This window comes from Melopsittacus undulatus, chromosome 11, assembly GCF_012275295.1.
Source record: "Melopsittacus undulatus isolate bMelUnd1 chromosome 11, bMelUnd1.mat.Z, whole genome shotgun sequence".
Classification (NCBI taxonomy): domain Eukaryota; kingdom Metazoa; phylum Chordata; class Aves; order Psittaciformes; family Psittaculidae; genus Melopsittacus; species Melopsittacus undulatus.
The window spans coordinates 9,056,102-9,082,605 of record NC_047537.1 but is presented as its reverse complement, the minus strand read 5'-3'; the positions used below and the strand labels follow the sequence as shown (position 1 = coordinate 9,082,605).

The window sequence follows — 26,504 nt, the reverse complement described above, 5'->3', positions numbered from 1 at the left end:
AACCTGGAAAAGAATCCCTATTTGTCATAATTTGACATGGTTTGCTGCCATAACCATCTGATACAATACCTCTGCTGGTTTGAAGGCCCTCCATGGACTCTCCCTTAGAGGAACTGCTCATACATATTTTCTACACACAGAATTTACAAAACCATTCTCTAATTTCAGCAAACTTCTTGACTCATTTAAACCAAAGTACTTTTTATAACCATGATTAGGCCTGCAGCCAACACTTGCACAGTTCCATTTGATCTCTTTCTGAATTCATAGTTTTGAGTGGCTTCTGAAGGTTTTGAATAGACCTTAATTTTTCACTTCCAAAAAAGCAGTAATATTGAAGGAGGCAGTCCAAAATATTCCAGCCTTCTTTCTATGATGTACCAAAATAAACATAGTGAAGCCAAATCATCTCGTTTTACAGGAGAGGTCATCTTGAAGTTCAGTGCCGTTCTTTTTGTACATGAGTTGGTTGCTCACAGTAGAGTAAGAAATCTAATCCTACTGTTAAATTAGCTTAAATATTGTTGGGAATTAATGAGACTGAAGATAAAGCTACCTGGAGGCATCTGATTTCACCTGCTGGTAACAAAGGTTTTCCCAGTGCCAATGGTCAAAGCAGGTCTCATGATGGCAGTTTCTGGACTCAGTTTATTACCCATAAAGCAGAGCACAACCCTGCTGGAGTTATGTAGGTGGTAACAGTGGAAGGTGATGGTTCCCAAGCTCTTCTGAGCCAGCTAATTGGAATCCCAGTAATAACCCATTAAACAGGCTGTTTGTGTGCTGCAGGCTCTGGTTTTGTTGGGCACATTAGTGATAAAGGTAACCAGATGCAGTGGTTGGAAAGACTTGAACATGACTTGAAGTTTTCAACAAAGAAAATGCCAGGATATAGATTTTGTGGAGCAGTTGGAAGTTCTTCCTTTCTCTGTGTGTGTTATAGTGCCTCCTTCATTGCAAGCTCTCAGACTAACCTTGCTTTTCAGTGTGTTTTGCTCTTCCGACTTCTGTTTGCCTGGGGAAAAACTGGTTTTTGCTGTCATAACATCTGATGTTTTCTTTCCAGTTGCCGGATTCATTATAAGGATATGTACAATTTGTTACGTGTTATTGCTCCACCCCTGGGCTTAGGAAAGAAGTGCCCTCATAGGGTGGCCTACAAGGTTTGGAACTTCAGAGACTCCCTCCAGCATTTTCAGTTCTCTTTTTTTTCTTTTTACACCCCACAACCTCCCCTCCAAGTGCAAATGCAACCGGTACAGAAAAGAAACTGCAACGTAACTAACCCCTTGCCTGAAAGAAGGAATGATTGACTGATTGCCTTCTTGTTCCGTCATGCATCTCTTCCCCATCTACTCCCACACCCCAGCTGGCTGGAGACAGGCAGCTTTATGAGACAGTGAACCCCCCAGCTTCCATCCTGCCAGGTCTAGGTGGGAAGTGTTGAGGAAAAGCAGCACAGCACCAGAGCACTTTCTCTCCGTATATACACACCAGAGAGAAATGTGCCCCCAAGCTTTACAGGGAGTTGTCCATCGTGTTTGGGCTTCAAAGTGTTGTCATTCCAGTTGGATGATCAGCATTTGAGCCCTCCCTTTCCTGAACTGGAAAGATGTTTGATCTAGGCACTGGCTAACGGGGCAGCAGGGTGGGATGGTGACCTAAGCTGGGGATGAGCTTTTTCCAGTGCAACAGCCAGAGATGGCCTTGGAAGGAAAATTACATCTCCAAGATCCAGTGAAACCTCCTGGCTTATGGCACAGGAAAAGCACAGTGTCCTTGGGAGCCAAGGTGGGAATTAAGGACAGATCTTACAAAAAACCAGCACAGGATGGCACTGGACTTCAGTGGGGTCCTGGTTAAAGGCAGGGATTTTCTTGCAGTCAGTACGTGGAGAGCAGAAGAAAAGGAGAGACAAATGAAAGGAGCCAGCATGAAGCTTGCTTCTCTCTTTCACTCCAGATCAAGTATTTTCCGCACCTGATTTGGGGATTTAGAGTTATTAAGCACTGCAGAAAAGTCATGAGACCCTCTACCTCCTGCCAGGGAGCAGAGGCAGAAGAGAGGCGTCAGGGGGAAGCCATTGACTCTTATTGCAATTTGTGTCTCTCAACAGCCCTTAAATAAGCTCTGGGCTGTAAAAGCTGGGTGGTGTTTTAACTGCATTAGTAACCAAGGACAGGAATAGATGTTTTTGGCTTGGTAAATTCTCTCTTCCACCCCCTTCTGCATCAATGCTTTAACATAGGGATTGAGACCTGTGTCAGGGCAGTGTGCTGGTGCTTGCTTCTGTAGCTGTCCTGCTTGAGATAAGGGGTCTTAGATAGGTGCTTCGGTCTTGGTTTCTTTCCTAGTATAGTGATAATACTGTCCTGCTTTTATAGACATTAAACATTCATAACATGTTACAATATACTTAAGTCTCCTCAGATGACAGGCAGCACAGATTTGCACAATGTAATAAGCTGGCAGCTCCCTGAGAAACCTAAATGGGATTGTCATAGTCATGCTCCCAGTTTCAGTAGCCAGAAAAAAGCAGAGCAGGTGAATTCCTTGCAGTTTCTGTGTCTTTTGCTCTTTAGGCAGGATATTATTTGCTACCAACATGAACTGAAGGCAGATGCCATCAGTACTGGGCTGGTCTAAGGGCCTTTTCCCAGATCCCTGCAATTCCCAGCTCTCTCTAATGCAGGGCAGCATTAGAAGAGGAGCCCATCAAACATAAAGAAGAAACAGGTTCCTTTCCACCACTTTCCTGAAAAACAAGTGTTGGGCTCTGGTTTTGTCAAATTCAGGCTGGAGGTTGTGCAGAACTGCACCCTTGGGTTGGAGCCAGTCTGTCCCCTGAGCACACAGACCAGGATTGGCTTTTTGCTTCTCTCATAGCCTACAGGCTAACCTGAAAACCAAACAGAAGGAAAGCTCAATGAGTTCTCCAAGCTCTGTCTCTCCCTGTCCCATAACTCTGCCTACCAGCTCTCCCTGGCATGGTGAATACAGAAGGGGAAGCATCCTCCACCCCTGCAAAGAGCCAGCTAAACCGAGCCCTCCCTACACCTTCTCCACCCCAAGCAGAGACATCAGTCATTCCCCACAGGGACCGAATTGCCCAGGCGCAGCTCTGGCCATGGGACATCCCTGCAGTGAGGAGGAGACGTTGGGCATTGAAACACAGCAACGGAAGCAGAGAAACCTTCCTATTTACCCACCTCTTTGGTTTTGTTTTCCTGAGAAGTCTGATTAACCAGATCTCTGTTTTCTTGTCTGCTTTCCCTTCTCTCTCCTCCTTTTCATTTGCTTGGTTGTGTTGCCTTTTTTCCCCATCCCCTTCCTTCTTTTTTCCCACCCCTCCACCCGATCTGGTTTGATTTCTGTGTCCTCTTGATTTTGCCTCCCTCCTTTTGACTCCAAGCGGGCGCATCAGTTACACAGACATGTATGAGATGCTGAGACACATGTCCCCACCTCTAGGCCTTGGAAAGAAATGCCCAGCTCGTGTTGCCTATAAGGTAGACCAACCCCAAGAAACTCTTGCCAAACCACCAGCTTTTTGTGCCGTGGCTGAAGTGGGTGCTGGGTTTCTGTGGCATTAGTGTTGTTCTCCTGGACTTTGCTGGTGCTTCCTCTGCTTTCCGAGCAGACTGGATTTTGGATGATCTGCTTTTCTTATTTTTTTTTTTGTTCTTTAATAACCTTTATTTTTTGGTCTTTAAAATTATGGCACATCACTTTGTCATTACAAGTATGTCTCCACTATCTCTATCAGTGTTTCTCTCTCTCCTCTCTCATTCTGCTTCCATTTAGGCTAATTTGGGGAGGGAGGGTGCTAATGACAATTTGCCCCACAGTATGATCCCCATTTGTCTTTCTAAAGATCTGACTCTCAGTTCTCAGTAGCCCTTCAGTAGTATGTTGGTTTTCCCCCCTCTTAATTAGATTGGAGTAATCAGAGTAGGCAGTGCTGTAGGAGTTAGCAAGCCATTAAACAGAGGCAACACCAGAAGGGCTCCTGAAATACCCTTTGTGAAAGAAATGATTTGAACAGAAACCACTGAAGCCAGAAAGATGAAGAAATCACTCAAACTTACTGTTTACTGTGGAAAACTTCTTAATTGAATCACAAGAAATGCGTTCTAACCAAAAGGCTGCAAGCTGCTGCCTTCCAGACGCTGTCTGCAGGAACGCAGTGCAAACACAGAGCCAAGATCATGGAGTGGACCCCGACCCTGCCAGTTAAAGCCATGTGGATCATTGTACTTGGAAATCTGCCTTTGTAGGGTCTATTTCTTGGAAGCTCTTAACACAGAGCTCCATAGTTTTAGAGGGAGAGGTTTGCCACAAGCATTTAGCATTGGTGTAACTGAGCATCTATCAGACTCAATGGGAGTTTTTTGCTGTTGATGGCATTTCAGCCACCACCAAGCCCAGTTACTGCATCCCATCATGCTGGGTGCAATGGATGCAGATCACAACAACCCCTCCAGTAGTGCTTGTGTTCTCACTGAGGCCACATGAAAACAAGATTTTGTGAGAAACTCCAGCTAAACCTGGACCTGGGCCTGCCTTTATGTAGAGGGCAGTTAGCAGCAAGAAGAGGTTCAGATACAGCTTCCTACTAGAACCTTCCTCAATGTGTTAGGATTTAAAAAGGAAAATTAAAGATAACCTTAAAGTTGAGCCAGTTAGATGTCTTTTCTGTATTCCTTTTGATTTGTTTCTGACTACTTTGGTAGGTACTTTAAAAGAGCATCTCTATTACAAGCAGTTCATACCCACCATGCTGTAGCTATGCTTGAGAAGCCCAGGTGCATCAAAAAGCCAGCTCCCAGGTCTCAGCTGTTTCAGACAGAAGAGTGGACAGCTGAACATCTGTATAGAGTTACCAATTATACACAGAAATCCAATGATTTTTCAAGTAATCAATGTCTCCTTCTAGCACCCATGGGTTCCTATGGAATTCAAATGGAGCTGCGACCTGTAGCATGTGTTTGCAGCAATCAGATCTGCTCCATGGTCACACATGAGTACCAGAAGTGTAAAGCTCTCCCTCCTCTTTCCCCCTAATCTTGTATAGTTAGAAATGAAGAAAATAAAAGGGGATAAAATGATCATGTATTAAAATAGACATTTTTTACAAGCCTTTTGCTGGTTTTCATAGCACGGCATTTCTGTGCTTTTATGTGACTGTGCTCAACTCTTGTTGCAGACTGTCCCTGGGCAGGGGCACTGAGAATGTGTCTTTTTCCCTCTGAGTTAGTTGGTACCTTGTTGAATTTGTCTGTCTTTGCAGGACAAATCCACAGAATTTAGGTACCTAGAAACAGACTCCTGCTATTTTTATTTTCTAACACATCATTAATTTTTACCCATTTACGTATGAACCCTCCAAAAGGTGTCTGTGTATGAACCATAATGATGGGAGACCTGGGGAGGACAGTGCAGCCCACACAGAGCCAGCTCGAGGGGTGACAAAGAGCCCCTCTCCCTGCACTGTAGCTCAGTCAGTGCCAACAGCAGCCAAGACTTTGTCTCTGCGTTATTTTTGCTCTCTCCCTCTGAGCCAAACGACATTTTTACAGTTCTGTCTGGCAAAAGTTCCTTTGCCCCACATATCCACCCCTTTTCTTTCCATATTTATTATTCCCAGTCCTCTTTGAAAAGGTTTTGCCCTGTGTCTTCGTCTATGTTGCCTTCTCAGTATGTGCCCACTGTGATTTCGTTTGGATTTTCCCCTCTCTTGGCCTCCTTGGCTGCTGTCCTTCCTTTCTGTTGTTTTCTGGTTCCTCTTTCTCAACTGTTCTCCTTGGTCAGTGTGACCAGCCTCTGCAGTTTTGTGCGTGTGGCTTGCTGCTTGCCAGGAGGTGCATGTGTTGGGTTCTCTGGCCAAGCTGCTTGGGTACCAGGAGAGCTCTATCCTGCACAGGGTGGAGGGGCTAAAGGAGGAAGGAATTGAACTTGGAAATCTCTTTTACCTTCTGTGTTGAAAAGAGGAAGAAAACCACTGACTTCACTCACGTGTCTTCAGGTTTGATCGCTTTGGTTTTAGGTGAAAGTGGTGATGTTGGCCAGGTTGGACAGGGCTTGAAGCAACCTGCTCTAGTGGAAGGTGTTGGAAGGGGGTTGGAACTGGAGGAACTTTATGGTCGCTTCCAACACAAACCATTCTGTGGTTATATGATTATATGGGGGCAGGTTTGCTACATTTACAGTCATGTATTGAGATATTGAGGTCTCTTAGACTCAGTTTGTCCATAGAGAAAGGTCCTGGGCTTTATCTGCTATTCAGCAGTAGCTGTAAAGGCAAAGCGGCAGCCAGCCTTTGCCATTACCTGGACTCAGCCCATCCTATGCACACTTTGTGTGCACCTTTAAAGAAAAAAGGGACAAGGAAATGCCTGTGATGCTGCTAAATCTCTCTGAGACTACTGTGCCATCAAGATATCTTGCAGATATCAGTATGAGTGAGGTTAAAGGATGGTTTTCTGAGAGCCTTGCATGATTCTTAGGAAGTGTTGTGTTAGGAAATGCAATAACCCAAGCCTTTCCCCACTGCTCTGAAGAGTCATCTTTTCACCTCCCTCTCTGAGGACAGAAGACAGCATTGCCAGCCAGCATTGACACCTCTGTCCAAGTAGCTGTGGGCAAAAGCCTGCACGGAGTCTGCAGGGTGATGATGGCAGCTGGAGGGGGGTCTTGACTTCATTTTGTGGTGGTTTTGGAGCTGTCAAGCACAGCTTTGCACACCCTGTTTCAAAAGTGATTTATTGCAGGGATTAGGAGGGCTCCAGCTCTCCTTTAAACACCTCCTGACATGGCCAAGGCTCCTGGATATGTGATGGGGGTGATCTTGCAGCTCCCCATCCATGACTGTACCTCACCTTGCCACATGGATTTTGGGATCTGGATTACATCCCTGAAAGGTAAACAAGAGTTTGAAAGGCCCATTTGCTACCTTGCTACCTCTTCTGCACAGAGTTAGCATCATACAATGCTTTTGCTGCACAAGGAGCAAGGCTGGACCTACTGAAGGTAGGATGACCACTCCATGGTCCAGTTGTGTGCCAGAGACAGAGCCCATATTTTGGGGCACAGACCTGGCTCCTCTGTTGGCTTCAGGAGAAAGAAAACCCGTGAGCAGCCTCCCTGAAGCCAGCAGAAGAGTTAAAGGAGAGCAGAACAGTTACAACTAGGTCAGGGTGAATTATTCATACCAAATAATTTATTCACCAAACTCAGCCTCGTTTCCCACAAGCAGTGCTCCATTGTCCCGAATCTATTCACATTTGGGGGTTGTTCCCAGAGCGGCTCTTGTCCCAGAGGCTGCAGTTCTCTTAATAATTCAAATCCATTGGGGTGCCAGCTACATTTCCCGACATTCAGAATGCTCCTGTTTCTGCTCACATTAGACAAATGTGCCAGTGCACAATCCTCAGTGCAGATAGCTCAGTGCTCGCTTTCTGGGTCAGGCTGGGAGCCCACAGGGAACCTTTTATCCTGGCATTTCACACCAGGATGAATTTCCCCCCATTTCTCTATCACATTCCTTGCCTATTTGGACATTAAGATGTTTCTAAGCAGCAGATCTGCAGAAATCAAATACTGACAGGACATAAATTCTGTCAATCCTGCTTGACACAAAGCTTTGGTTTCTCATTTGGGGTGCCCATATTTGCAATTATATCACTGTAAGAAGCTGAGAGGTGTCTGCACCCCTCCTGACTACACAAGTAATCAGAGTAAATCACACTGCCTCCGTCAACCCATCTGTAATCGGTTACTACTTGGTTTTGTGCACTGAGTTAATGAGGAGACTCTGGAGACAATATTGCAGCTCTTGCCTCTGGCCCTCCTCCTGCAGCAGCAGGAACAAGCTCCCCTTGCCATGGCTGGCTCAGGAGGGAGGGGAATGCCTCAAACCACCTCATTAAAATCAAGGGCAGGAGGAGAGTTCCCCAAGCACAGCTGGGAAACAGGAGCGGGGACTCCATCTGCTGCCTGCTGCCTTCCCTCCAATGCTCTTGGAGGAAACTGGAGATGAAGGGAGGAAGAGGAGCAGTATCGGGTGCAGGGAGATCAGAGAACGGTTTGGGTTGGAACTTACCCTTAGGTCATCTCATCCAAACCCTGCAATGAACAGGGCTGCTTCACATTGGTGTTCCAGTTTCACAGTAAAACCAAGCCCAACCTGATCTAGAAGCACTTCCCTGTCAGGTCTGGCCATCTGAGAGGGATTTTTACGTTTTCCTTTTCCTGTTCCCCAGTCATTAATTCACCTGAACACCTCTTGTTTGTGGCTGGCAATTCCCAGGGCACCCCAAGTGATGCAAGCCTTTTACTAGTGCAGGGAAGCATCAGGTCCCCTGCCATCTGTATGGTACATCTGCATGTATCAGCAGGCTCATGTGTTTTCCTTCTGGGGTCTAAAAAGATGCAAAATTGTCTAAATCAGATTTTCATTTTTAGTCAGATTTTTGCAGGAGGAACTGGTAAGACTCATCCCTTGCAGTGTTCAAGGCCAGGTTGGATGGGGCTTGAAGGAACCTGCTCTAGTGGAAGGTGTCCCTGCCCGTGGCAGGGGTTGGAACTGGATGAGCTTTAAGGTCCCTTCAAACACAAACCATTCTATGAGCCTATGACTGGAAATTTCAATGACCCAAAAGTGTCTGGGTTGACCTGTTTGACCAGTTTGCATACTGGGTTGCTGCATATAGCTTTGACACTACCCGTGTTCCGCATCCATGTGATTTGGGAATTCAGTCCGGAAAGTCAGTTGGGAGGATCTGGGATGTTTCAGTCCCAAAATGTTTTTTTTTGGCTCTAGATTTTGTGAGGATAGAGCTCTCCTGTGGGGAATTACTTTTCATCTGCTTGTTCTTCACCTCCATGCATCTTCTTTCTCTCTCCATCCCTTAACTTTCCCACTATAGTAGGATTCAGTGGGACTCTGTAAGTGGTACCTGGGGTCTCTTGTCAGTGATGTAATTTTTTGGTAACATTTTGTGTGCTGAGGGCAGGGTCTGCATTAAAATCCTGTTTCATTTAATACAAGTGAACAGAAAAAATTGTTGTTTCGTTGCCAGCATTTGATACTGTTATTGAATTATAAAGGGGGGAGAGTCTTGGCTTTGATTTCCCTGTCTGAGGCTTGTCAGACATGGAAGATAAACTCTGGGCAAGCTTTAAGAAGGACCTTTGAGATTACAATGGCTTGTCTCAGGCTTTAGGAGGCAGTTTGTTACAAGAGCCTCTTGTCCCTGCAGCATGCAATGAGATCTGAAGGTATGTAATAAGATAACTAAGGCAGCCTTGGCTCCTTGAATGTCAGCTCACTTCAGAAGCAGACTTGTGCCCTTGGTCTGCCCCTTATAACCCTTTGATAGACCAAGTCCTTCACCAGTCTTAGCTTGGTTTTGGGTAGAGCACAGGCATAAGGATTGGGGCTCACACTGAGCAAACACCCTCTCACCTCACCTATTGCTCCAGGAACATCTTTGCTCTCAGGTACACTGTGTTTCTCTTCACCAGCCCAAACCTGCCCATCAGCACCAGTGCTCCTACCACCCAGCTTCCCCAGCCAGTAAGGAGGATGAGAGGGGTTGCACAAGGCATCCCTGAGCTGCTGCAGTCATAGCTGATGGGAGGGTTGAACCAGCAAAGCTGCATCTCTAAATGATATTCACAGCCACTGACACTGTATAGTATTATAGTGTGTGGATCTGGCCTTGCCTGTGCACTCTCTGCCTCAATAAGTCTGTAGCCTGCTGCTGAAGGTGCTTGAGTTTCTTTAGCAGCGTGTTGGGCTGCTGTTAAACAAAGAGAAGGTTTCTGTGCAGCGATAGGGATCAAAATAACAGCCTAAAGCAGCAGCCTTCAGATGTGGATGAAATTCCCTCCCGAGCAAGGGGCCCGGGCTAAGCTAACAGTTGGGTTTACAGGCTGCTATGAGGCTCTGCTCAGGCAGATTAACACCCAGTGACTTCCTCAGGTTGCACATACCCTTGGAGAGCGGAAACACAGGGGCTTGTCTGATGTGGCTCTGGCCAAGGAAGCTTCTAAGCAGCTTGTGAAAGGCTGAGAAAACATGAGGTCACTGGAGGAGAAGAAATCAATCCTTTACATGCGTTGCTAAGGTTATCAGGAAGGCTTGGAGAGTGTTTCTCCCCATCTGTGTCTACATGCTCTGCTGCCAATGGTGTAAGGAAGCCACAGCTTCCCAGAGCAATCTCAGGTAATTCACTGCTTACCAGAGTGATGAATTTGCCCTGTCAGAGGTGGTCCTGGCTGGTGATGAGGAAGGAATTGCTCTCAGTTCTGGAGATCTTGGAAGATACTTATCCTGAGCAAATATTCCATGCTCAGACTGAATGAACATAGTTGGGGGAAATTATAGTCCTGCTCATGCTAATCCAGGCTGTTCCCCAATGGGTAAGGTTTGGATGGAGCTGTGTAGCTCATTGACTGGAAGGAAAGGAAGAGACTTCCAGAGCTCAAAGGATGCCACAGTGAAAGGAAGTAAGAGACAGAATCCAAGTGTCTCCAATAAAAAGGATATTGCACACCTTTACCTATTAAAAACCAGTCCCAAACTGCCCTGGAGTACTTGAGCCACAACACAGGGCTCACCAGCCTTGTTTTCAAGTGTGCTTCAGGCCGTATACGAATGCATCATCACAGGGCTGCTCCAGAGACTGCACAGCTCCTGTAGAAGCACTCACATGCCTCCTTGTTGTCAGTCATTGAAAGTGCCTTTATCACATCCCGCTCACCTCACTTTCTGGATGGAGCTGCATCCTTGAGCAGCAGATACAAATCATCTATCATTCAAAGATTCCAGGTCTCCTTTGTTCCTGTGGGTGAAGGTCCCTGGCATAGGAAAGGATGGTGGAGGTGGCCTCATGGTTTATACCTCTTGGGCAGGCTGCTTTGGTAGGGGAGATGGGTACCAGCCACATGTCTAAAGGCTGCAGACTTAATTGGAAACTGTCAGGAGCAGGGTATCAGGCTGTGAAATGGGATGGGATCAAACAGGCTTCTTCTGGAAGAACTGTATTTGTAGGATTGCAGTACAAATGCTGGCAAATAACCATTTAACCACTAAAGCCACCGTTACAGCTCAGAGGAGAGCTGGCATCTGTACGGAGAAGATGCGTTTAACTCAGTGCACAAAAGGTTAACATACGTTTGTAATCTGGTTATTTCTATGGTCCCACAGTATGGGAGGGAAGGGGTGGGGGGGGGAGGAATCCTGGCCCAGGCTCACAGCCACCACATCTCTCTGCAGCGCCTGGTGCGGATGAACATGCCGATCTCACCTGAAGATTTAACCGTCCACTTCACATCCACACTGATGGCCCTGATCCGCACTGCCCTGGAAATCAAGCTCGCCTCAGGTGAGAGGGAGGTGATGTCCTACAGCACGTGTGGGCTCAAACCCCAAGTGCCTGTTGGCTTGGTGTCTGCCCTGGGTGGAAATCCTGTCTTCCCATAGCCTGGCTGCCATCTGCCAGCACCCGAGGACAAGGGAACCTCATGGACAAGCAACAGAGGGGTCTGGAGCATTGCTCTGCCTTTGGGCTGGCTGCTTACAGCATCCCTGTGGATGAGACATGGAGAACTTTGGCCATCCCCATTGAGGGCTCTCAGAGGAGAAGCCCTGTGCGTGTGCTTGCTGCTGTATAAGAGAAATGAGACTTTCCACACCTCTTTTCTTTGCTATTCCAGCATGAGGGAAAACCAGCCCTTCCTCACCAGTTGCTGCCTGCTGGCAGCAAAGCAGTGACTCCAAATGCCCTGCACATTCTGCCTTGTGATAAGATTTAATTATTTAAGTGTTTAATCAGGCATTTACTTGACTTCCCAATTAAACATTGCAATGGAATAAAATACATTGGCCTTTTCTCTGGGTCGTTACACTGTTTAATCAGGCTGGCTGGGGTCAGAAGCAAGGCACGACTGGCCAGAGCACTCCTATACCTAATGTGAACACTAACAGGAGGTAACAAAGCTCTTACAAGCAAAAGGCAGGGCAGGGTTAGGATGTTGTGCTTTTCTGAAGCAGTTTTAGGTCAGTCATTCAACTTCTCTGTATCAGTTACCTCCTTTATTTGTTGCTTAAACTTTGTCTTTGATGCTTTGGGCAGGCACTGCTGAAGAAGACAGTATTTTGAGGGGCCTCCCCTAGGAGTGACACAAAGTATTAGATGCTCATTCCTAAGGATGCACTTAGACTGCCTGGGATTTTAAGGGCCAGCACCTTATTTCAGTTATATATCATCTAGATAAGGATGCTGTGAGTGTGTCTTCTTTAGGCTTCTCGTTACCTGTCAGCAATGGTAATTGAAACAGCCTTTTTCAACTCAAAAATTCTTCCCCCCCCCCCCTTTCTTTGGCTGCACACTGGAAGGGAACCAAAGAGAGCTCAGCTGATAGCACTGGATTCTTTCTCAGGTTTCTATCTGCTGTGGGTTGGGAGGGTTTGACCTGGCTTGTTGTTATACGCTTTGTTTGAATAGTTTCCATGTGTTACAATTAATTGAGTCTTTAGTGGGATTAACAGGCCCTTAATAAACCCTCCCTAATGAGTTTCTGTGTGGGAGTACAAACCACTGTATAGCAGGGAACCCAGAACCTCCTCCCATTACCTTTCTCTTAGAAAACTAATCTCTGTCATTCAGATGAAGCACTTAATTGCCTGCTGTGCCGTGCAGTCATCTGGGAGCTGGCCTCTTGGCTTACATGTATTTTAATCACTTTCCACTTGTGTATTAAGAGCTCACTTTGGCCATTTGAATAATGCCACCGTGTTCTGCTCTTTCTGTTTTACCTTGCCATGTGGCTGCTGGTTGATGCTGCTGGTACAGAACAGGGTGCTTATGTCTCATGGCCAAAACGTCTTTAGGAAGAGACAGTGTGAAGAGTGTTCACAATCAACCATGGCATTGCTCATAGTCCAGCACCTCAGACCAGGTTCTGACTGGTGACAGAACCCAGCACCCCATATTAACACTTAGGTAGAGTAGGTCTGAGCTTAAGTTTAAGCTCCAAATAACTGCAGAGGGTCAGCAGGCTGAAGCAGTGATGGTCCTGCTGCCTTCACATACTTCTGTCACAGAGGGAGTCACTGATTCCCTTTGTAGCATCCGCTGCATTGGCACTGGTTTGCTATCCTCAAGAAATGGGAATGGAGGAAATGCCCTCTCCCATGCTTGGTGTGCAGTGGAATGTGCTGGCAAGACAAGAGTTTTCACTCTTCCTTGTGTCCCTCTTTCCCCCCTCTCCTGTTCTGCAGGTGGTGTTAAGCAGCACCAGTGTGATGCAGAGTTGAGGAAGGAGATCTCGCTGGTTTGGCCCAACCTGTCCCAGAAGACTCTGGATTTGCTGGTGCCTCCTCACAAACGTAAGTGGTCCATCAACAAGCACCCAACCCATCCCATGCAGAGCAGGTTTCTCCCTCCTTGTCTGCTCTGTCCCTGGCCCCATCGAGGTGCACAGTTAGCTGGAGGATGCATCAAAGAAACTGAAGGCATTTCACCTTCTTGGTATCCTCCCCACAGGGTTCATAGCCTGCACCTTCACACCATGGTCACAAAAGGAGCAGGGAAACTAAGGACACATCTAGGCATGCATTTCATTATGCTACAGTAGATTTTGATGTACTTAGGGCATTTTCCCCTTCTTGGCATTATTTGATTTAGGGGTTTTTTTTGATGTGTAGCCTCTTCCAGAGCTTTTTCCTAGCTCTGTCTGCCTCCAGCCTGTGCCTTGCAGGACAATTGAGCTCCAGCAAACCAGGCAAAAAAAATGGAAGTTTGCTGAGAACTTACTGAATCAGAAGTGAGGTATTTTGAGGCTAAGGGCCTTTGTGATACTTGATGATGTCCTGAGCACATGTGCTGAGAAAATGGGAAGTTTTGCCATTATCTTGATTAGCTCTGGATTCCTGATTAATGAGAAACAATGCAGAGCAATGAAGGTATTGTTCATTAAGAAGAACAAGGCAGCTGAGGAGGTGCAAATCAGTGGGTAGTGGCTGCTTAAGTCTTTTCCTCCCCTCCTCTCTTGATGCCTGTATATCTGCTGCTTCAACTCCCTGCTCTACAGTAAGTGCTCCACTGCTGTGCAGGGAAGGACTGGGAGCCCATAGCCGTGAGGGTGGAAAAAGACATCTGGAAAGATGAAATACTCTCTAAATCTATATTAGCCCATCATGCCCCAGTCGACTGTAATTCAAAGAAATAGGAATAAGGCTGCTTTGTGGATAAAGAGCTGGCTGTGGATCTGGTACTTATTTAGTGATTCTTCTGGCTGCAATGCTTACAATGGCACAGATTTCCTGCCTCTTTTTTAATACACAGTCTCTTTTGCCCCAGAGAGCTGGAGATAGGGGCCATCTTCCTCAGATGTGGAAGGCAGCAACAAGCAAAGAAGAAGTCTGTTGTAACCTTTCCTTGGCCTTTTTTTCTCTCCCCCATGTTTCTGTGTGTTTCGCTTCATTATTCTCATGTCACCTCTTCTTTCTCTATCATGCTCATTTGTTGTTATTTTTCATGCTCATTGACTTACTCTTCTCTTCTGTTCCTGTTCCTCACCTGGATGTCTCCACTGCATTTGTCCCTTCTCTGACAGCTGATGAGATGACCGTGGGGAAGGTGTATGCAGCACTGATGATATTTGACTTCTACAAGCAGAATAAGAACAGCAGGGAACAAGTCCACCAGCCGCCTGGAGGCCTGTGTCAGGTACTCAGCCAAAAGGTGTCCTCCTTGGTCCTCCCTCCCAGGCAGCCTCTTCTCTCTTCTCTAGTATGGCTGGAAAAGTCTGTTCCACAAATGCCCAGTGACATCTGGCAGTCTAAGTCAGATTCTCAGATGTGGCCTGCACCACAACCTGCACATGGCTGGGGAACACCCAAAGAGTTCTTTGGGACACCAAGGAGTTACTGACAGCTGAGGATATATAGAATCCCAGACTGGTTTGGGTTGGAAGAGACCTTAAGGCTCATCCAGTTCCAACCCCTGCCACGGGCATGGACACCTTCCACTGGAGCAGCTGCTCCAAGCCCCTGTGTCCAACCTGGCCTTGAGCACTGTCAGGAATGGGGCAGCCACAGCTTCTCTGGGCACCCTGTGCCAGCGCCTCAGCACCCTAACCCTAGCTTCTGGTTTTTATCTAATCTGAACTTCCCCTATTTAAGTTTAAACCTATTAATCCCCTGTATAATCATTTTTGCTCTTCTCCTTTTGACAGGCCAGCCCCAGAGGGTGGGATCAGAGTCCAATATAGCTGTGTTTATATTGGCTATAAGAAGTTTAAGTTACTTATGAAAATGGGAATTCTTCAGGTTCATTTGGATCTGAGAGATTTGAGGATTCTTACAATTTCTTGGCAATATTTCCACACAATCATTTTGGGATTGAAATCCCAGTGGTTTCTGATATGACATATACCTATAGATTTCAGGATGATAGTCCTGCTGATTTCCTGTCTGTCTCACAGATGGAAGCCTACAGCACAGCTAGTGCCACAAGGAATTATACGGCCCCTTTGGTCACATCAGTCTGCAAAATCCCTGCTGCTCTCTCGTGACCAGGAGGATGCTTTGTTAGAGAGAAGAGGGATTACAGCAATTCCTTGTGCAGTTCTGTGGGCAGCAAGTGTTCTTCAGAGCATCTTACAGCTGTGGGAATGCTGGGGTGGACTTTCTGTTGGGCTGATCTCTCAGGGTGACAAAGTGGATGCTTTATTAACTAGGAAGAGCACCACAGCCCATCCTTCGCATGCACAGCTCTGTTTCTGACAACCTCTCCTTGTGCTTCACAGCCTGGACCGGTGTCACTCTTCCACCCCCTGAAGGCCACTTTGGAGCAAACCCAACCTGCAGCATTCAGCAACGCAAAGGCTTTCCTTCGCCAGAAGAGCTCAGCCTCACTCAACAATGGGGGTGCCTTGTGAGTATCCTGAGACCTCCCCACCAAAGCTGTAGGGCAGAGAAGGGGCACACTGGGTGTATCCACCCACCCCAACCACTGCTGGTTCAGTCACTCTGGAGGTGGAGACCCCAAGACCAGGAGCCCCTCCACACCATGGCTGGGACAATTTGCCACTGGTGGCCACTGAAACGCCTGGTGCAGCTGTCCATGTGGTGCTAGTGTTGGGTTTTCTCAGTGCTCTCCTCCAAATCTCAGTTGAAGAGCTTTCCATATTGTACATGTGAGTTTACAGGGATTTGGGCATTGTAAAACAACCAAGCAAACCCTGACCCACCAACCACCACTGCAGTGAGGTCTTGGAAATCAAAAGATTCTTGGGTACAAAGTCATCCATGAAATTCATGGCACTTGGTAACAGCAAGAACTTCTTCAGACTTTCCAGGACAGAATCTGGTTCATCTTTGGTCAAATTATACCTCCACAGAAATCTCACCAAACAATTATAGTAACAGTGATCCCTAATCCATTCTCTTTTTCAGGTGGCTTCCCTTGGGTCACAGGCACTATGGATTTTCAATGATAAACATCTGAAGTTTTAATGTCCTAATTAAACCTGATGGGGAAACCATCATCAGACTCTACACTGAAACCCAGAGCCCCCTGTACCACTGTACCTTCAGTGAATGTGCTTTAGCATGGCCGCGGATGTGTTTGACCAATGTCTAACTGGCCTTGCATACATAATTTGCCTGAACTCAACATTCTTCATTCTTCTTCATCAGATCAAGCTGCAGAAGTTGTTTTCAGTAGCAAACTGAAGAAAAATTTGGTGTCTGGTTTGATTTCCTTGTTGCTCATGGGATCTTCAGGCTGCGTAGGAAGTGTCCCTGTCAAAACCCAAGGGACCTTATAGCTTCACCAGCAGCTGTGCCTATCCCACAACTGGTTTCACAAGTGAAACCTCAAAGGGTGTCTGAGGGCTTTACCCTCATCACAATTAAGGAAGCAAAGTCTCCATGCAGAAGAGTTGATCTTTTTTCCTCTCTTCCTTCTGACAGGCCAGCCCCAGAAGGTGGGATCAAAGAGTCCAGTTCTTGGGGGACCCAACGCACCCAGGATGTGTTTTATGAAACCAGGACACCAGCTTTTGAACGAGGCCACTCAGAAGAAATCCCCATTGAACGGGTGAGCAAATAGGGTGAAGATGCGAAGACAGGATGAGATGTGGGAGATATTAGAAAAGATCTTTAGAGATTTTAGAAAATGCCTAGAAAAACTGGGTGAAATGCAGTAGACAGAAGGTCTGTCCCTTGAGACAGGTATTACTGTGTCTCTTAAAACCCCAAGTTTGCTCGAACTGGAGAAACCCCAAATCTGGTAGCAGTAGCCTGTACAGTCTGATAGCTGTACATGTGAACACACTTTGTATGGAATTGTCTGCTGTAATAGATTTCTTAAAGTTATTTCTTCCTAGCTGTCCCATTGTCACAATTCCATTGCCTTCAGTGTACAAGCTAAGATGAGGGGTTGCTGGGACTCATTGCCATGGCTGGTGGAAGAGTTTGTCCCACTGTTGTCCTCGTTGAAGTTGTCACTGCAGATAGCATAAATCTGGGCACTGCAGATAAGGATAACCTGGGCACTGTAAATAAGGATAACCTGGGTACTGTAAACAGAGTAACATGGGCTCTCCATAGCTCTTAATTTACTTCATAGCTCTTAATTTACTTTCTTTCCCACATCAGCATCTCTTCCCAATTAAGTCAAGCTTAGAAGCAGCCTGCTCAAATGATGCCTTCAAAGCTGATGTTCGTGTTCTCGCTAACTGAAACCATTCCTTGTTTTGATCAGGTGGTAGAAATGAGGGAAATCAGCCCCACACTTGCCAATGGAGAGCACCAACCAGGCCTGGAGAGCCAGGGGCGGGCAGCTTCCATGCCGCGCCTGGCAGCTGAAACTCAGGTGAGCGGTGGGAGACCAGGAATGGGGCAGGAGCTCGGTACCTTCTCTCTGCTTTCTGTGCCCTTGGAAGTTGCTTGTCAATACTTGTTTTGAAAGACATGTGCTGAACCTGGAGACAGGTAACCAGCCTTCGTGCTTGGATGGCAGGGATTCAGGTGTAGACACAGCACTGTCCCCAGCTTTACCCATCCCTGGTTGTAGAAAAAGGTGACCCAGGGAAATCCCTCTGTCTGGGTAGCTTCCTGAGGACTGCCTACCCAAGAGTGTCTATTCTGATGGACTGGGGACAAAACTGTTTGCCAGCCTGTGTTTTCCATTGACTGTTGTGTGCCATCTATCCAGACAGTCAAGGCATAATCATAAAGCAACCTGGAGATGTGCATGTTCATGTAGTAGGTACAAACAATACCAGGGAGCCCATGCCTGGAAGGCTGAACTGTGACACCAAGAATCCTTCCTGGTTTTCATCTTCTTACAGTATCTATTCTGACTTTGGTCAGGAAAATGTTGAGGATTTCCCTTGTTTAACTTCTTGTAGAGAAATCTCATCACTGGGGTTGACTTTTACAGCACCACATGAAGGCTATTTAGTGCATAGGATGTCATGGTTTCCACAGATAATTTCTGGGCATTTTACATGTTCATTGCTATCTTGTTGTCCCAGATGTTTGTCAGCCACCATCCTGCCTCCTGTGTGTCAGAACATCTCACCACTCATAGCTGTGTGTCTCTCATTCAAAGGGCCTGATTCATACAGTCAGGGCTGAGCAGACCATGGTTGTGGACTGTTTCTGCTGCTGTCTATGGGAAGCAGAATGTGAAAGATAAAACTAAAAGCCTGTGTATTGCATTCCCACCAATGGATGTCATCTTCCTGCTGACACGCTCAAGCTGGCATGAACTACACTTCATCAGCCAGCAGCTTTGACTTCAGAAACTGCAGCCTTTATATGAGAGCTGGGACTCTGCCTTAGCAGGAGCACCACTCAACATGTTTAATAAAAGAAACAGACCCCAAAGCAAGCCTGTATTCCCTCCCTTCCCAGAACAAAGTTGCCCTTTATTCTAGACCATAAGTTAAATCTTCCCTTCCAAGGCAACGCAGCTGGCAGCAGCGATGCCAGCAGCACCAGCCTTCCCTCAGGGAGCTCTCCATTGCACTCAGACATTTGCAGAGGTGAGCATATCCTGTGGGAGCATGGTAGGTGTTCCCCAGCTGCCCCATGTGAAAGCTGTCTAATCTTCTTATGAATCAGGCCTTTAATATCTGAGCAGATCTAACCTCATTTAATAATACAATGTTTTGGTGGTTGTAGCTTCAGCTGAATAACTGATGTACTTTCTGTGTGTGTCTTCCCCCTCCATGCCCTTCGCCTTCCCTTCTCACATGCTGCTTCTGCTCCCTCCCCAAATCTTGACTTTCTTATAACTCTTATTTGTAATGCTTTCTGTTTCTGGATGTCTCCCTTTCCGTTTGCCTGCCACTCCTCTGTCTTTTTATGTTCCTCTTTTTAACCCCAAACCTTCCTATGCTCCCAACCTCACCTCTTTGTTGCCCCCCTCCCAACCACCTCCCCTCCCTTGTCGTCATCGTGTCTGCTGCCCATCTCCCGTGATGTCTGACACTGGCTGTACTGTGGGGCTGCTTCAAATAATGTCTCTCATCTTGTCCGAATTGTTTGCAGAGGAGCAAAGCACGGTCACCGGGGAGTTACCTAGCAGTATGTAGTTTCCACTAAGTTGTATCCTATTCGGTTCCTGTTAAGAAATAAAGAACCTTCCTTAACCCTTTACTTTTTTCCTCCCTTCTCATTTGGAGCCCAATTTCACAGCGACTCAACCGCTTTCTCTTCTCCCTTTGCTGCCATTCCCTCAATCCACTGTTGCACGTTGCACGCTGTAAAAGGGAGTTTGTTTGGTTTGCTTATGGATTTGTTTCTCTCTGCCTTGTTGCACAGGAATTTAGGAAGTGAAAACAATGGGGTTGGTAATGAAGAAGCAATGAGTAACTCTCTGGAGCGTTATGGTGTAGTCTCCCACGGCCTGTGGGGAGATCTGTTAATGTAGCAAGAGTCAAGAGCTATAGAAGGGTATTCATTGCTTTGCCACTTCCCATTAGTGGCAAGGGAGACTTCTGTCCCTGGAATAAGTACAGAATCAGGTCCAAAAAAAATGTTGATTTCTTATCAATTTGGCTATTTGTTTTTTGGTAGGAAATCTCTGTTGTCTTCTTCCTGGCAGATCCTCTATAGGATCACAGAATAGTTTGGGTTGGAAGGGACCTTCCAAGGTAATCTACTGCAACCCCCAATGGATTTCAGAAATCCAGATAAGTGTTTTTGGTGGGAAGTGTTCTCACTTGTCACTTTTATGCCCACCAGACCATGCAGTTTACAACCCCCTCTGCCTTCCTCCATCTTTAGGCCCAACAGCAAGCAAGAAGGACAATCATGAAGCTTTTCAGTATACCTTCTTGCCCACACAGCAAGGGCCACAGGAGGAAACAAGGGCAGCACAACAGCGCTCCCCTAACCCAGAAGTGCCTGAAGAGCTTTCCATCTCTAGCACTGCACCTTTTGGTGGGAAGCACCAATATTTGGGCACTCGTAGTATGGGACAGAGCATCAAACAAAATTTCAGCCTGACTGTACATTTGCACGCAAGAAAATCCCTCTGCAACAGTTCTTTCCACTCAAAATAAGGAACAGAGCTGTGAAACAGCCAGCTTTGCATTGTGTAAATATCACAGGACAGCAGAGATCTGAGTTTTGGGATAAGCAAACAAAATAGCATAGACAGTAAAAATAATACAGGGCTCTTTGGAAAGGTTACAGCGAACAGAGTAAATGTTCTGCAAGAACGGTCATTGGAGGCACATATTGGGTTGTGAATTCAAACAAGAGAAAGAGCTGAGGGACTGAAGGATGTTCTGAGCTCCTTCCCCATCAGGCAGGACCACTGTGCTCTGAGGCCCTTCCTCTGCCACGCAGCTTTGATGCAGGGATAGACCCAGGGAAGTCTCTAGAGTATGGATGAAGCCCCATCTCCACCACAGAGGCCAGCAGAGGGAAAGAGGAGGACACATAGGAATTGTCCCCCTTTTCTGAGCTTCACAGCCGGTGATTAGGTAGTAGGGAAGGAAAAGACTACGAGAACAGCTGTCCTGTAGCCCACTTGTCTTGGTTTCTGCAGAGCATCTTTGTAAAGGCTTGAACCTAAAGGGAAGGGAGCAGAGTCTGGAGCTGCCACTGGCACAGGGACAGGGTCCAGCAATGCCAGTGGGAAGCTGTGTTACTATGCTTAGGGTCCAGATGTTTGGCCACAGATGATTTGAAAACAGAAATAGCAAACTCAAGTAGTTATTTTCGAGGTATCCTGTTAGACTTTGAGGACATACATGTAATCCCATATGTTCCAGCCACATGAGCCTCAAGGAGTGATGGTGGAACAAGAGAGGTTTAAATGTTTGATGGGAGATGTTCTCAATTGCAGGGAGATAGAAGTAATTCCTCAGTGGCTTGGCCTGTATCTTGCCCACTTATTCCTGAGCTTGCTCCCTCTAATGCCCTGCAACGCTTTCCTGCTTTCTTCTTTGGAGTTGCTTTGGGATGACCAGAGGCCCTGAAGCAGCTTTGGGTGAAACTAGCCTTGGAGAATTCTCTTTGTGAGATGCTTGGCTACTGTGCTGCCCTATGCCCCCGCTGGTCCACCGCTGCCTCCTGTGATGCTGTGTTTGGTGTGAAGTGCTGCATATCGCTCTGCACCCTGTGGGTTGGCACTCTGCTTAAAGTAAAGCCCCTTTCAGCAAATGGAGATCCTATTTGCTCCTCAAATGTAGCACAAGTCCTTCTGCCCATCCCAGTTATACACAATTAACCATTTTTCTTCTTCCTCTCCCTTTCCCTATCTCTTACTGTATAACCCTCCCCATGGTGGGAAACAAGCTGCTGAGCACAGTGCAGCTCCTGCTCTCACCCTGCTCCATCTCCTTCTGTCTGCCTTGCAGCCCATCCCGGACACAAGCCCCATGAAGCGCTCCGTCTCCACGCTGACCCCGCAGCGTCCTCACCCCATGCACCTCTACGAGTACTCCTTGGAGCGCATGCCACCGGAGCAAGTACATCACCACCACCACCACCGCTGCCACAGGCGGAAAGAGAAGAAGCAGAAGTCCTTGGACAGGTCCTCCCATCAGATGGCCGATGGACAAGCTGGTAAGTGCTTTGCAAACCAGGATTTGTCCCTTGTCCTCCTCCCTCCAGGATGCACAGCAGTCATCTAATGTGATTTGGGGTCCTGTCTGCCCCACACTTTGGAGCTCCTCCCATGTTGGTGACCCCCAACAAACGTTCTTTCAGTGGCCCATTCTGGGGAGTCTTCTTCCAAGGACAAGAAGCAGGAACGCGGCCGGTCCCAAGAGAGGAAGCAGCACTCTTCATCCTCCTCTGAAAAGCAGCGCTTCTACTCCTGCGACCGCTACGGCAGCCGGGACCGTTCTCAGCCCAAGTCTGCTGATCAGAGCAGGCCCACCTCACCCAACGGAGGGCCAGAGCAAGGTCCACACAGACAGGTGAGGAGATGCGAGGTGGGAAAAGAGCTCTAAGGTCTTCCAGGGATGTATGTGCATTTCCATGTTTTGCTTGAAACATAGGAGGCAGAATGGGGAAGGAAGGTCAGGAAGCAGCAGATGAAGCCATTGAGGTCTTGCTTGATCCTTCACATCCAAAACAGGCATGGAAATGTCACTTGATGGCTCTTCAGAAGCCATCCACAGAGTGAGTGACTCAAGGCATTGTGCAGAGATCTCACTGCCAAGGACACCCTTGCTCATGGTTTCAGCAAAGCCTGGGAGACCTGAGAACTGGCAGTTCTTGATGCTGGTCGAGCAAGTGCATCTGAGACAAGTAGTGTGCTATGGGACATGGGCAACTGAGCTGAATGTTCCTCTGCCAGCGTTAATTCAGCACCTACTGCTGCCCTTGCACAAACATTTGATGTCTGCCAACGAGATCCTTGGCCAAGCCAATGTACTGCAGTATAGGGACTGCAGGCAGCAAGAGCTGCGATTTCAGCAGGGTTTGCTTGTATTAGCAGCATTTTCCAATTGCTGTTGCGTGGGCTTCAGAGCTGTATTGTGGAACAGGTTCATTTCCTGAAAATTGAGGGGAAAGTCCCTTTTAACCTATTTAACATCCATCTGGGAAGAGAAATGCCAGTAAGGGAGAAGAGGAATGTAGGTGACGGCAGGACCTGGCTGGAAGGGTGCTCCCCACAAACATCTCAGGGTTGCAGACAGCACCTGTGCAGGGAGGGAGGCTTTGGCCACTCTCCAAAATCTCCCCAAATTAGCAGTTGGTGTGTGACAGGCTGAGTGTCTGAGGAGGAGGTGGGTGATGCCATCAGCCCTGGAGCAACATCAGCACCTGGGGAGTGGGAGGAAATCCTGTGTTCATCAGCTTGAGCCCAGGGGAAGGCTTTGCCCAGAGAAGCTGTGGCTGCTCCATCCCTGGCAGTGCTCAAAGCCAGGTTGGACACAGGGGCTTGGAGCAAGTTGCTCCAGTGGAAGGGGTCCCTGCCCGTGGCAGGGGTTGGAGCTTTAAGCTCCTTTCTAACCCAAACCATTCTATGGTTTAAATGACAAGGCTTCATAGTGTCCCATTAGCTGCAAAATGAAGCAGCTTTTTGTCTCCTCACCCTGTACCATGCCTTTCTCTCTCCCTGCAAGATCTTTAGCAGCATCAGGTGCTCTGTGGTGTAGTGAGTGCCTGGGGGCTGCTGCTATGCAGCTATGGAGACACAGGGAATGGGACATGCTTTACAAAATCATTCTCTCCCAGGAGGAGATAGGACATCAGGGTAAGGTCTGACAGAATCATAGAATCAACTAAGTTGGAAAAGGCATCTAAGAACTTCATGTTGAACCTTTACCCAGGGCTGGTTCTGATGCACCCAGGGTTGGTCTTTTCCATTTCTGGTTGCTGCACCCCCAGCTGGCCTTCATCTGATTTTTTTTTTCAGATGAGTTTTTATTTCCATTTCTTCATTTCCCCCTGCTTTGAGAGACAGGAAAGTGCCACTGATTTTCAGTATGACACCTCTCCGTTCTTGCATGCTCAGGACTTTGAATATTACATATGCACATATGTCTTCACTAAAAAACTGAAGCCTTTCCGTAGTTCATAGACATTCAGCATTAGAGCATCAGCAGCCTTTCATAAACCTGTTCCAGTGAAGTCTGCATTGTCCCACATGTGGGTTTATAAGGCAGAGGGGAGAAAGCCTGTTGGTTTGGGGTTCATGCGTTTTATCCACTCACATGTTACCTGCTTTGAGTGGAGCTGCTTGTCCTGGAAAGAAAAACAGATTAAAAAGACCAGCCAAGTCATCAGGTCATTTCTGTCCCAATGAGCTGAAGAGCTTTTGTCTTCATAAAGTGTCTGCAAGAAGCTCTGTCAGTTCATTTCCAGTACCATTTTGGCTCCATAACAACGTGCGTGTAAACCCCTGGAGTATTTTCTTTGTTAGCCTGTCCCTATCCTTGGGAGAAGCAGCTTCTCCCAGGAGGTCCCCAGGTCCCTGGAGGAAGCTGGCCTGAGCTTCACTCTGCCAAGAAGGTGGCTCTATTCCAGCAAGAGCCAAGCCAAAAAATCAGGGCAGGTTCAAAGAGAAGCTCTTAAGAGGTTTTATCAATGCAAAAGAAGGAGACGAGAAAACCAAGCTATGAACTTTTCATCATTTTGGGGTCAAATCACAGTGCTTGAGTTTGATAACATAGAATAATATAATAACATTGATAACATAGAAATGTTATCATCTTCTAGGAATTATTTCACTTTTCAATACAGGTTTCCTTTTCAATACAGATAAATTGCTCAGTAGAAATCCCATTTCAGGACGAATCTAGGAAAAGCGTTTTGAAAAATGAGATGAAGCTACTTGGAATTTCAAAATGTATTAACAGGAAGGATCTTCTTAGACACTTTAAATAAAGGTCTTACTGTACTTTTTGCAGTGGTGTTGGATAAAAGAAGCTTGGAAACCTTGCAAAAAAAAGTACAGATTTTTAGCCAACTTAGTTCTGCTGGGGTTTTTGTTTGGGTTTTTTCACATAAGAATTGCAATTTTGAGGTGCTCAACTTCAGCCCTTTTGAAAAAGCTGAGCATCTTCCCCTGGGTGTTGGAAGGTTGCAGGTCACTGGGTGGTGGTCACCATCATCTCAATCACCATGGGATGCAGGTGGTGGGAGGCAGCTTGGTCAAGTGGCAGGTGCCTGTGATGGGAATACTTGTCTGTAGCAGAGTAAGGCTGAAATGTGGGGAAGCCAGAGAAGGGAGAAGGTGAAAACGAAAGAATAAAAAGGCAAATACGTGGTTTCTAGGCTGAGAAAGACAGGAGTCATTGGTCCAGAAGCATGAGCAGCAATTACTTCATCAGGATGTCTGCAGAGGGCAGGGCTGCAGTGGGTGAGCACCACACTGCTCTGACCATGTGGGTATCACCTCTTCTTCAGATAGACATGGAATGACAAACAGGGGAAGTTCAAGTTAGATATGAGGCAGAAGCTCTTCCCTGTGAGGGTGCTGAGGCGCTGGCACAGGGTGCCCAGAGAAGCTGTGGCTGCCCCATCCCTGGCAGTGTTCAAGGCCAGGTTGGACACAGGGGCTTGGAGCAGCTGCTCCAGTGGAAGGGGTCCCTGCCCGTGGCAGGGGTTGGAGCTGGATGAGCTTTAAGGTCCCTTCCAACACAAACCAGGCTGGGAGCCTGTGATTCTCTGACTTATGGCACCAGCAGCTCAAACAGCTTCTCCATGCAGCTGCTGGTTTGGAAGCCTCCAGCAGTGCTGGGATCACCCTGAAATCTATGCTGGCAAAGCCATGCAGAGCAGAACAAGCACTGATTGACAGCTCAACAACCAACAACCTGATATTGTTATAGGGAGGAAAAGCTGCTCTTTACAAATGAAAGGTCTGCTCTCAAAATGTTAGGTCATGAAAGGCTGAGAAGGTTTTCAGATGTGCTCACAGGACTTTTTGTGTACTGCCCTGGGAGAATGGAAGCAGAAATGCCAAAACAAGGGCCTGTTCTTCCCCAGTCATGACATTTTTTGACTTAATGTAGCTTAGTTCGCTCCCACATTTCCCTGTTAGTAACTCAGGAAGCTGCCAGAATCTTCTATCACTCACAAATCAAACGTGTAATATTAAAGAGGAGAAGATAAACGCATTTTGCTACCCTTGACCATGGCAGGGGGTTAGAACGGGATGAGCTTTAAATACTTTTCCAACCCAAACCATTCTGTTACTCTATGACAAGTCTATGTTTTTTGTTTAAGGAAGTTGTTAGTTAAAGCCCATGCAAAAGGCATTTTGTTGTTGGTTCAGAAAATGCCTATTGAATCGAAACACATTTCATTCCCAAGACAGCAAAAAAATAGCCTGTCCCCAAATCCTCCTGCCATATAACCCAATTTTAAGCACAGAAATGACCCCCAACATCAGCCTTCATGGGGGAAATCCTGCAAAAATCCACCCAAAATCCAAAAGTGCTGTTTTGCCACACTCTGTTTGCAAACCACAATAAATCCCTAGGTTTTGAGCTGCTTCAGCCTAGTC

General features: G+C 46.9%; 1 protein-coding gene across 1 annotated transcript in view; it reads left to right on the top strand.

The window, feature by feature from the left end:
- CACNA1B (calcium voltage-gated channel subunit alpha1 B) overlaps positions 1-26,504 on the top strand; it is a 288,836-nt gene that overhangs the window by 260,457 nt on the left and 1,875 nt on the right. The window contains 10 exon segments of the mRNA XM_034067574.1: positions 3,413-3,509; positions 11,282-11,390; positions 13,289-13,396; positions 14,626-14,738; positions 15,820-15,947; positions 16,988-17,114; positions 17,781-17,891; positions 21,898-22,105; positions 22,210-22,256; positions 22,258-22,461. Coding sequence (XP_033923465.1) covers positions 3,413-3,509; positions 11,282-11,390; positions 13,289-13,396; positions 14,626-14,738; positions 15,820-15,947; positions 16,988-17,114; positions 17,781-17,891; positions 21,898-22,105; positions 22,210-22,256; positions 22,258-22,461 — 1,252 coding nt within the window.